Genomic DNA, 12,483 nt, shown 5'->3' with positions numbered 1-12,483 from the left:
ATTAGTGAAATGCATTTACTACTTGTTATTCAACTCACCACTCTTTCATTAATGGACAGCTTTTCTGAGCATTCCACACAATTCAATTCTATGATTGGTTCTGTTCACTGGGAGAATAATTTACATAAGGCCTGGAGGAAATGATGCAACAATATGCAGATGACGCCAAAATAGGGGGTAAATTAAATTCTTCAGAAGTTCAAAGTAATGAAGTGGGGGAATGGGTTAAAATGTGGCAGATAAAATTGAAAATCAGTAAATGTGAGGTGATTTATTTTAAAAAAGCAGTTATCCAGTTATATTCTTAACCAAATAAAATCCAAATTTGCTAGAAATATTCAGCAGATCAGCCAGTGCTTGTGGAGAGGGAAACAGAGTACATGGTTCAAGGTCACCAATCTTTCATCAGAATTTTTGTTACTCATAACAGAAGGAGGCTTCTGCCATGGAAGAGCAAAGGGGTTTGAGGCCACAAACTCACGGGACATTAAAGGCAACAGCTCAGGTTAATCAAGCAGATTTTATCACAAGAGGTATAGAATATAAAGATTACAAGGTAATAATGATCCTTTATAAAGCCTTAATCAGACCTTAATTACTGAATGTTGTGTTTAGTATCGGGCTCCACACTGGAGGATAATGAAACTTTAGCGAGAGAACAACGTAGAATCATAGCATGTCTGCTATGTGGAAATGCATTATAACGCAGAACATCACAGATTGGTGGGGCAATATGCAGCGTAGTTTGGGGGTAGTTCGAAGCAGACCCTTCCCTGATGGGGTTGGAATAAGAGATCACAGATCTAAGATTAAATAGAAGAGATTTGAAACAGAAGGCAGGAGAAAGCCGCTTCTCTCTCAGTTTTGAATATGTAGAATTCACTCTGAGGGTTCACAGTTGAAGCAGAAATTGTCAACATTCAAGATTAGATTGGATAGGTGTATGAAGGAAAATTGGTTTAAGGAATAGGGAGAAAATGATGGGTATATGTGATTGGGACTATTCACAATCAACACAACTGATTGGGTTGAATGATACCTTTCCACGTGGTAACTCTTATTTAATTCAATATGCTATTGTTACATTCAAAAAGTAAACTCTTCCAATGACTCACTGGATTAATGCATGCCAAAGGTGTCACTAGGACATGCAGACACAAAGGTCTCATATTCAATCACCTTGTGTTTTAAGTGTTGGGGGTGGTACAATTGGTCAAACCACCCTAGCCAAGGAAGAGGGAGGGAATACATTTCCTGAATCTCCTGCTCTTGGTCATTATCCAGTATTTATCACTGCAAAGTTCCTGTGTGTGGGCATAGGGTGAGATACCCTTAACTAGCAAGTAGCCTGCTGACACAGTTTACATATAGCAAAAGTTAGTTGGGTGCAGTATGGGAGGGCAATTGTACCAGAGTAAAAGTCACTGTCTACGGGGCGCAGTGAAGGATGCTGCCATAGAGAATTAAAATGGCAACTGACAGGGAGCTTGGGGCCATATGTCTTTTCTTTTCTCCTTCCTTTCTCTTATTCCGATCTTTTTTAAATGCTGTGCATCTGCAATATCTTCCAGTCCTGAGGGAAGTTCTTGGACCTGAAACATTAACTGAGTGACTTCTGCTTCTTGACAGACCTGCCAAGAATTTCTAGCTTTTTCTGCTTATACTTTGCACACACGGTTTGAATGAGGACAGGATGTAGCTCAGCTGTGACAACAGACTGATTAAAAATAAAATCTGTTGACACTTGTGTGAAACATGGTTACATGGGCAGAATATTGGCAATTGCCAGTGCCTGTGGAATCAGTGAGAAACCAGATGAATGGAGCCTAGGTAGGAGGCGAAGAAGAAACTCAGAAAGGAAAGATCACTGTTAATGCTCACAGCTTTCGGTGGAGAGGTGGGTGAGTGAAAGCTTTGAATTATCTGTAAACTCGGAGGAATGAAGGCAAATTTAATTGCAGACACTCACCTGCAAGCATTCTATACCCAAAGAAGAAAGCTGCGATCAGGACAGCTACGACAGACACCGATGCCAAAGCAATTACAATAGTCTCCTCCTTATAATGTGGTCTCCAAGTACCTAGAACACAGAAGGATAAACTTCAGTGTTGTTACACACTTCAATTAGTTGATTGGTACCAATATACTATATAAAAAATTTTTTAAAGTACCAATAAGAAAAGTAGAATTGCATTTGTTAACCTTGCACCTTACTAACAGCTCTCAAACGTCCTAAAGTACTTAACATCCCATGAATCACATTTTATACTAATACAATAACAGTAATAGCACAGCAGACATTTTCAGATCACAAAATTCCACTAACAGCAGTAAGAGATGAATTGTTTTTGGTGGCGTTGGTTGAGAAGGGAATGTTCTCCTGGATACCATGAAGGCTGCCTGCTCTTCTTTGAATAGTGCTGCCCTAGGTTCAATGATTCCCACTGTAACTATCCAAACAGGTGACCGGAGCAGAGTTTCCAAAGAACATCATCACTTAAGACAATGCAGCACAGCAAATCAGGGTGCTACTAGCTGAACCAAAGTGGCTTGTATTCAGTTTGTCAGTTGTAACAGAACTCCATCTACCCTTCCACCCTAATGATACATAACTCAAGTGTTCGCTTTAAACACACCAAAGTTTCGGAAAATCAGAATCTACCAACTGTTTCTTCATATTTCAAGTGAACAAAGTATGAGCATTTCACGTGCACATCACATTGATCCAATTGCAGCCATATAAAATGATATACATCTCACCGAGGGTAACAACTAGTCTGGCCCGTTATTAAAACAACATGCCTTGCAAATCCGAGGGCAAGTTCGTTGGCCAGTGGTTAGCACTGCTGCCTCAGAGCTAGGGACCCAGGTTCGATTCCCGGCTTGGGTCACTGTCTGTGTGGAGTCTGCATGTTCTCCCCGTGTCTGCGTGAGTTTCCTCCGGGTGCTCCGGTTTCCTCCCACAGTCCAGAAGACGTGCTGGTTAGGTGCATTGGCCATGGTAAATTCTCCCTCAGTGTACCAGAACAGGCGCCGGAATGCAGTGACTAGGGGATTTTCACAGTAATTTCATTGCAATGTTAATGTAAGCTTACTTGTGACACTAATAAATAAACTTTAAACTCTGGTTCACAGTGCTAACAGTATGCCTCTCAGATCCAACGCCAGATTTACATTAAAAAGATCCCTGATTGACACTAAGCCATCCCAGCTGGAAGGCCCGCATTTGAGGTGCATTTTGGCATTGAATCAGCTTGTTTAAGCAGCAAGGGTTGCAACCACTAGGTGTCTCATTGATCACTGAAGAGGGGGAAAAAATTTGCCATATTACATTGTTGACGTGAAGTGTACAATTGTGTAAGGAAAACCACACTAAAACCAAAGCATTTTAATGTTAATCACAGATTAGGAACTAAACCTGGGATGCCTGACAGGTAATATTTTACATTTGCTATTACAAACAATGCTGAAAGAAAGAACAAAGCAGCAGGTTCTTTATGGGATTTGCAGCCAGGGGTACTGCAGCAAACGTAAATGCTTCTTTGATTATATTGTCCATAGTGCAGAATTAGGAATTCTGGTTCACTTCAAATATTTTGCGTGTTTTTTTTCACAACACCTGGCTTTCAGAAGCATGAGAAAGAATGGTGGTGGGATTTGTTCTGGTCTCTGATGTTGTTTGGAGACTGTTTTGGTAGGAAATTAATGTTTACTTTATTCAGTTCATTAATATATAGAGTGTTCTATTACATAATCCATAGCTCAAATGAGGGAATGCCACCTTTCAGATGAGGTTAAACTGAGGCCATGTCTACCCTCTCAGGGGGATGTTTAAAAACTGTGACACTATTCAAAGGAGACAGGATAGTTCTCCAACTGTCCTAGCTAATACTAATCACTCAATTTAATGTTAATTAAACAGATGATCCAGACCTGTCTGGCCACAAATTGGTTGTTATGCTTCTTAGATTACAAATCATGAAAGGTGACATATAAATGCAGGTTCTTACTTTACTGTATTTCCTACGAATAACTAAGTAGTATTCCTTCATAAAATGAGCTTATGTTTCCAAGCGTTGATATATTTGCCATTAAACTCAGAGCAGGCCTGGTGGGTCAGTTAATGGTGACACTGCAACAGAGTCATGTGGACCTGCAGAACATGTCCTGCTCCCTGTGCTATTCTCAGGTAACTGAACTTCCTAAAGAGCAGTGGAGACTTATTTCCTGACCACTGTGGAACATAGCAGCTGTAACATCACCCACAGTATAATAATCTGTCAGTGTACAATATATAAGCCCAGTATGATGATCAACTCCTTCACTGGGGGGTTTCTGCCACTATTAGAACTGTGTCCTAACAAGTGACAGACTTATGAGTGGACAGAAGAAAATCTGGCGCTGGGAATTTAAAAATAGGTTCTCCTACAGGAAGGATTCTGCTTCATAACCAGAAACAGATGCAGTAAAACTACTGATTTGAAACCCACAGCTAAATGAGTGAGGTAGAGTCACCCTTCAAGATGCAAACTGATTTAAATTACTGTCCAATAAACTTATTCTCAATCATCAGCAAAGCAATGGAAAGAGCTATCAAGAGTGCTAGAAAACTTACTCACCAACATGCTCACCAATGCTGCGTTTGGGTTCTATTAGAAACACTTGATTCCAGATCTCAATACAGCCTTGGCCCAAACATGGACACAGAGCTGATTTCCAGAGCTGTGGTGAGAATGATTATCTTTGCCACCAAAGCAGCATTTGACCAAATATGGCACCAGACAGCCTTAGTAATGCCAAAGCCAACAGGAATCAGGGCAACAATTCTCCACTTGGTCATAGATGGCACAAAGGAAGATGGTTGTGATTGATGGAGATCAATCATCTAAGTCCTAGGACATCATTGTACGAGTTCCTCAGGGGAATGTCCTTGGATGAACTATTTTTAACTGCTTTCTCAGTTAACATCTCCCTATCATATGGGCAGATATGGGACTGTACACTGATGATTGCAGTGTTGCATTTCATTAACAATTCCACAAATAATGAAGCAATTCATGTTCATATGCAAAAAGGGTGGACAATATTTAGGCTAGAGCTTATAAATGTCAAGTAACACTCATGTCATAACGGTGCCAGGCAATGACCAACAAGAGAGAGTCTAACCATTTTCTTTGACATTCAATGCATCAGCATCACCACAAGTAGCAAGTGGCTCAGTTGTGACTTCTGAAATTTGCTCCACCACCTACAAACCAAGGAAATGTCCACTTAGCCGGATTAATGGATCTCCAAGAACCCTCAGGAAGCTCAACACTTATCGAGGACAAAGCACTTGATCAGCAGCAGATTCATTCCTTCTACCTTAGATGCACCACAACCACAGTGCATAAGATCTACAGGATGTACTGCAGCAATGACCCAAGATTTCTCCAGGAGTACGTCCAAACTTTCAACCTCTAATATCTAGAAGGACAACACAACAGCACGACCATGGGAAACACCACTATTGGAAAGTTCCCCTCCAAATCTCACAGCACCTTGACGTGGACATATGTCATTGTTCAAAATCCTGGAACTCTTATGTAAGAGCGCGGGGAGGAGCATTTTCACCAGACAAACTGCAAAAAATCCAGACACGCCAATGGTGCCCACACTCCAAGAATGATTTTCTTTTATAAAAGGGCAGCTAATTGCACACAGCAAGGCTCCACAAACTGCATTAAAATAATCACCAGGCTATCAGTTTTTTAGTGCTGCTCGAGGAATAAATATTAACCAGGATACCAGGAAAATTCTCCTGCTCTTCTTCAAATTGTACCACGAGCTCTTTAAAGTCTACCCAAGAGGAAACATTTTTTTTCAGCCAAAAGACAGCATATCTGACAATGTAGCACTACTGCACTAGATTATTTACTTAAGTCTCTGGAGTGGGACTGGAGCCTATGCAAGAGAACTACCACTGAGCCAGTAAATTCTGAATTCAGATACATGTAGTAAGAGTTTTAACAACAGCAGGTTAAAGTCCCAACAGGATTATTTGGTAGCAAATGCCATTAGCTTTCGGAGTGCTGCTCCTTCGTCAGATGGAGTGGATATCTGCTCTCAAACAGGGCATACAGAGACACAAAATCAAGTTACAGAATACTAATTAGAATGCGAATCTTTACAGCTCATCGGGTCTTAAAGATACAGACACTGTGAGTGGAGGGAGCATTAGGCACAGGTTAAAGAGATGTGTATTGTCTCCAGACAGGACAGCCAGTGAGATTCTGCAAGTCCAGGGGGCAAGCTGTGGGGGTTACCGATAATGTGACATAAACCCAAGATCCCCATTTAGGCCGTCCTCATGTGTGCCTAAACCGGGATCTTGGGTTCATGTCACACTATCAGTAACCCCCACAGCTTGCCTCCTGGACTTGCAGAATCTCACTGGCTGTCCTGTCTGGAGACAATACACATTTCTTTAACCTGTGCCTAATGCTCCCTCCACTCACATTGTCTGTATCTTTAAGATCTGATTAGCTGTAAAGATTCGCATTCTAATCAGTATTCTGTAACTTGATTTTGTGTCTCTGTATGCCCTGTTTGAGAGCAGATATCCACTCCATCTGACAAAGGAGCAGCGCTCCGAAAGCTAATGGCATTTGCTACCAAATAAACCTGTTGGACTTTAACCTGCTGTTGTTAAAACTCTTACTGTGTTTACCCCATTCCAATGCCGGCATCTCCACATTCAGATACAGGACCAGGATTAGGGCGGGAGTATTGGCAATTCCCAGAATAACCCTTATACTAACCTAACATCAGGACGATGTCTTTTATGGTCAAGCTGTTATGAAGGTTCTCACTGGAAGTGCACAAGGGCTTTAGTAAGTCCTGATAGACAGAATATTTTGGTATAAACAAGTATAGCACAAAATATAAAAACTGATAGTAAAGGTTTTTACAAATATATAAAAAGGAAAAGAGTAGCTAAAGTAAATGTTGGACCCTTAGAAGACGAGAAGGGAGATTTAATAATGGGAAATGAGGAAATGGCCGAGGCCTTAAACAAGTTTTTTGTGTCGGTCTTCACGGTAGAGGACACAAATAGCTTACCGAAAATTGACGGTCGTGGGGCTGTAGGGGGTGAGGTCCTTAAAACGATTGCTATGACGAAAGAGGTAGTGCTTGGTAGGCTAATGGGACTAAAGGTAGACAAGTCCCTGGGCCCGGATGGAATGCATCCCAGGGAACTGAAAGAAATGGTAGAAGTAATAGCAGATGCGTTGGTTGTAATTTATCAAAATTCGCTGGACTCTGGGGAAGTGCCGGCTGATTGGAAAACAGCTAATGTGACGCCACTGTTTAAAAAAGGAGGTAGACAAAAGGCGGGTAACTACAGGCCGGTTAGCTTAACGTCCGTAGTTGGGAAATTGCTGGAATCCATCATTAAAGAAGAAATAGCAGGACACCTGGAAAAAAATGGTCCAATCAAGCAGACGCAGCACGGATGCATGAAGGGAAAGTCGTGTTTGACGAATTTACTGGATTTTTATGAAGATGTAACGAGTGCAGTTGACAGACGGGAACCGGTGGATGTGGTGCTTTTGGATTTCCAGAAGGCGTTCGATAAGGTGCCTCACAAAAGGTTGCTGCAGAAGATTAAGGTACACGGAGTTGGGGGTAAAGTGTTAGCGTGGATTGAGAATTGGCTATCTAACAGGAAGCAGAGAGTTGGAATAAATGGGTGCTTTTCTGGTTGGCAGTTGGTGACTCGTGGCGTGCCACAGGGATCGGTGCTGGGGCCTCAACTGTTTACCATATACATAGACGATCTGAAGGAGGGGACCGAGTGTAGGGTAACAAAGTTTGCGGATGACACAAAGATGAGTGGGAAAGCAAATTGCGTGGAGGATGCAGAAAGTCTGCAGAGAGATTTGGATAGGCTAAGTGAGTGGGCGAGGATCTGGCAGATGGAGTATAACGTTGACAAGTGTGAGGTTATCCACTTTGGAAGGAATAATAGTAAAATGGACTATTATTTAAATGGTGAAAAATTACAACACGCTACTGTGCAGAGGGACCTGGGGGTCCTTGTGCATGAATCGCAAAAACTCAGTTTGCAGGTGCAGCAGGTGATCAAGAAGGCAAATGGAATGTTGGCCTTTATCGCGAAGGGGATGGAGTATAAAAGCAGGGAGGTCTTGCTGCAATTGTACAAGGTATTGGTGAGGCCGCAACTCGAGTACTGTGTGCAATTTTGGTTCCCTTATTTGCGGAAGGATATATTGGCCTTGGAGGGAGTACAGAGAAGGTTCACCAGGTTGATACCGGAGATGAGGGGGTTAGCTTATGAGAAGAGATTGAGTAGATTGGGCCTGTACTCATTGGAGTTTAGAAGGCTGAGGGGAGATCTTATAGAGACATATAAGATAATGAAGGGGCTAGACAGGGTAGAGGCAGAGAAATTCTTTCCACTTGGAAAGGAAACAAGAACTAGAGGACACAACCTCAAAATAAGGGGGAGTCAGTTTAGAACAGAGTTGAGGAGGAACTTCTTCTCTCAGAGGGTTGTGAATCTCTGGAATTCTCTGCCCATTGAAGCAGTGGAGGCTACCTCGTTAAATATGTTTAAGTCACAGGTAGATAGATTTCTGATCAATAAGGGAATTAAGGGTTATGGGGAGCGGGCGGGTAAGTGGAACTAAACCACTATCAGATCAGCCATGATCTTATTGAATGGCGGGGCAGGCTCGAGGGGCTAGATGGCCTACTCCTGCTCCTATTTCTTATGTTCTTAAACTGCACATGATTAGAATGAGAAAGATGGGTGTATAAATCTGTTTTGTGATCTTGATTGCACACTCTATGCTCCAGTGCCGAAGTCTATTCGGTGATAACTGGAGACATGGCAGAATGTCATTGATATCTTGTGCTTCATTCAATGCGCAAGTGCCCCATAATACCATGCGGTAAATTGTGCTGGATGTACAAGACATAGTTCCTTATTATCATCAAAGGTTTATTTGAAGTCAACATCTGATCAACTTCCTCTACCCACTCGACTTTTATAGACCTGTGCGTTTGAAGACAGGTGTTTCTCCATATTACTGATGGAAGGACCGCCAATACCTTCCTCTGGTTTCACCTATCAGTCGTCCAGGATTTGGCTAAATCAATAGATGGAAACTGAGTGAAGGCACTGTATGGAACAATTCAAAGCTGATGACTTGTCCATGAACAAAAGTGATTCCTTGTTCAAAGACCAATTTCCTAACATTAGCCCTAAATTAGACTTTCACCAGTGTGAACCTTTGTTCTCTGCAACAATTTGGGAGATTTTTTTCATGTGACTTTAGATAGACAAAGTAATTGTGATTTAAAGATTTTTTTCGAGCTTGCTGAATGTTTAAAGGAACCCATTCATCTTTGCAACAAGGAGTAGGCAACACGCATATTGTGTCCAACTTAGTTGTATTTTTCAGGAGCCAGTTAGCTTGATATCAGATGGAAGACTCAAATTTAAGTTTTAATTTGTACCGAGTTAGTTGACAGTTCTCCAGACCATAGAAGCACTATAATTTTCCTATTATCCCTGAGGCAAAGGAGGGGAAAAAGAATCATTAAAGGCTATTGTTCCTGATCATTAACCGGTGAGCATTGCTAGAAAATATGCTTCTGTGGATGTCAGGCTAAGTACAGGATCAAGTCTGATTATGATGCACTTATGACTCAATAGCCTGCCAACACTGAAGAAATTGGTTCATACATGAAGAATGAGCATTTATAGGGTTGCGCAGGGTACTATATTGGAAACCTTAGTATAGGGATGGGAGAAGCAAAGAAAATTGATAAAAATAGAATATAAAGTTGGAGAGGCAAGTGAAAAACAAGGTTCCCTTTTGTGCTCAATTAAAATGCATGGCTTCTTTGATGTGGCTTTTACTATGTATAAGCTGCCATTTCCTAGTCATGGGACCATGGTTGACTGGAGCCACCACTTACAGCTCAGACTATGACTTCAATAGTTGGAAAATGATCTGTATCTGGCAGAAAAAATGTTGGTCATCTAACACAATGAAATTCTCCACAAGAACAGTTGCTGATTCTAAACTATGTATATATAAAGTGCCCAAGCTAAACCCTTCACCGGAAACTTCTGTGGTACCATATTATATCTGATAACAACATTCGACATTCTTTATTTGCTAGCTTTCTATTTATTTTCTGGAATTGACCTTACTTTAATCTTGTTTTACATTGATCATACTCAATTTCCTTCCTCCCTCTTCCTCACTAACAACCTCCTCCCCTTCCCCCTCCACTTCACCAGCCCAGGGAGAAAGGCACAGTCCAGGCTCTATCATTAAGCCATAGTAACAAGAAGTCTGTGCTACTCTCAACTGGACAAGACTTCAAATGGGGTAAGGAGGAGAAAAAAAACACAGGGTTCCCTTGCTTGATCACTACCCTCCATGATTTCATGTGGGGCTCCTTGGAGAAACAACCTTTAAGACAGTGACAGACTTGTACCCATTAGGATTGTATGCCGGTGTTACACAGTGACAGATCTATATCCATCAGTACTGTACCACAGTTTTACAGTGGCAGACCTGTATATATCTGTCACACTATTATACGTGATGTGGAGATGCCGACGTTGGACTGGGGTAAACACAGTAAGAAATCTAACAACACCAGGTTAAAGTCCAAGAGGTATATTTGGTAACAAAAGCTACAAGCTTTCGGAGCCTTGAATTCCCACTCACCTGAAGAAGGGGCTTAAGGCTCCGATAGCTTGTGGCTTTTGCTACCAAATAAACCTGTTGGACTTTAACCTGGTGTTGTTAAACTTCTTACACTATTATACCACAGTACTAGTGAGACCTGAACCCACCAGTACTGCACCTCAGTGTTACACAGGGACAGACCTGACCTGTGCAGGCAGTACTGCACTCCAGTGTTATACAGTAGTGGTTGTGCAAAATTTTCATTTGGAGTTGCAGAGTTTCAGCAACAGCTGCTTGCTCTCTGCAAGCCAATCAGGTTTGGCACTGAACTGTAGATACACAAATGTCTGTTTTCAAGCCCAGCTTCCAATAAACATAGAACATAGAACAGAACAGCACAGTACAGGCCCTTCGGCCCACGATGTTGTGCCGAAACTTTTCCGAAACCAAGATCAAGCTATCCCACTCCCCATCATTCGCGTGTGCTCCATGTGCCTATCCAATAACCGCTTGAAAGTTCCTAAAGTGTCCAACTCCACTATCACAGCAGGCAGTCCATTCCACACCCCAACCACTCCCTGAGTAAAGAGCCTACCTCGTACATTCCTCCTATATCTTCCACCACGAATCTTATAGTTATGCCCCCTAGTAACAGCTACATCCACCCGAGGAAATAGTCTCTGAACATCCACTCTATCTATCCCCCTCATCATCTTATAAACCTCTATTAAGTTGCCTCTCAACCTCCTCCGCTCTAAAGAGAAAAGCCCTAGCTCCCTCAACCTTTCCTCATAAGACCTACCCTCCAAACCTGGCAGCATCCTGGTAAATATCCTTTGCACTCTTTCCAGTGCTTCCACATCCTTCTTATAGTGAGGTGACTAGAACTGCACACAATAGTCCAAATGAGGTCTCACCAAGGTCCTATACAGTTGCAGCATAACCCCATGGCTCTTAAACTCAAACCCCCTGTTAATAAACGCTAACACACTTTAGGCCTTCTTCACAGCTCTATCCACTTGAGTGGCAACCTTCAGAGATCTGTGGATATGAACCCCAAGATCTCTCTGTTCCTCCACATTCCTCAGAACCCTACCTTTGACCCTGTAATCCGCATTCAAATTTGTCCTACCAAAATGAATCACCTCGCACTTATCAGGGTTAAACTCCATCTGCCATTTTTCGGCCCAGTTCTGCATCCTATCAATGTCTCTTTGCAGCCTACAACAGCCCTCCACCTCATCCACTACTCCACCAATCTTGGTGTCATCCGCAAATTTACTGACCCACCCTTCAGCCCCCTCCTCCAAGTCATTTATAAAAATCACAAATAGCAGAGGACCCAGCACTGATCCTTGTGGTACACCGCTGGTAACTGGTCTCCAGTCTGAACATTTTCCATCCACCACCACCCTCTGTCTTCTATGAGATAGCGAGTTACTTATCCAATCGGCCAAGTTTCCCTCTATCCCACACCTCCTTACTTTCTTCATGAGCCTACCATGGGGGACCTTATCAAACGCCTTACTAAAATCCATGTATATGACATCAACTGCTCTACCTTCATCGACACACTCAGTTACCTCCTCAAAAAATTCAATCAAATTCGTGAGGCAAGACTTACCCTTCACGAATCCGTGTTGACTATCCCGGATTAAGCTGCACCTTTCTAAATGGTCGTAAATCCTATCCCTCAGGACCTTTTCCATTAACTTACCGACCACCGAAGTAAGACGAACCGGCCTATAATTAACATCAACTGCTCTAC

General features: G+C 42.2%; 1 protein-coding gene across 1 annotated transcript in view; it reads right to left on the bottom strand.

Moving 5' to 3' along the window:
* The window catches only part of bmpr2b (bone morphogenetic protein receptor, type II b (serine/threonine kinase)), a 277,954-nt gene that overhangs the window by 44,523 nt on the left and 220,948 nt on the right, over nucleotides 1-12,483 (bottom strand). The window contains exon 4 of the mRNA XM_078228877.1: nucleotides 1,970-2,080. Coding sequence (XP_078085003.1) covers nucleotides 1,970-2,080 — 111 coding nt within the window. The remainder of the gene's footprint in view (nucleotides 1-1,969; nucleotides 2,081-12,483) is intronic.

This window comes from Mustelus asterias, chromosome 14 (genome assembly GCF_964213995.1).
Source record: "Mustelus asterias chromosome 14, sMusAst1.hap1.1, whole genome shotgun sequence".
Lineage (NCBI taxonomy): Eukaryota > Metazoa > Chordata > Chondrichthyes > Carcharhiniformes > Triakidae > Mustelus > Mustelus asterias.
The sequence above is the reverse complement of the archived record's forward strand: the minus strand, read 5'-3'. Positions and strand labels throughout refer to the sequence as shown.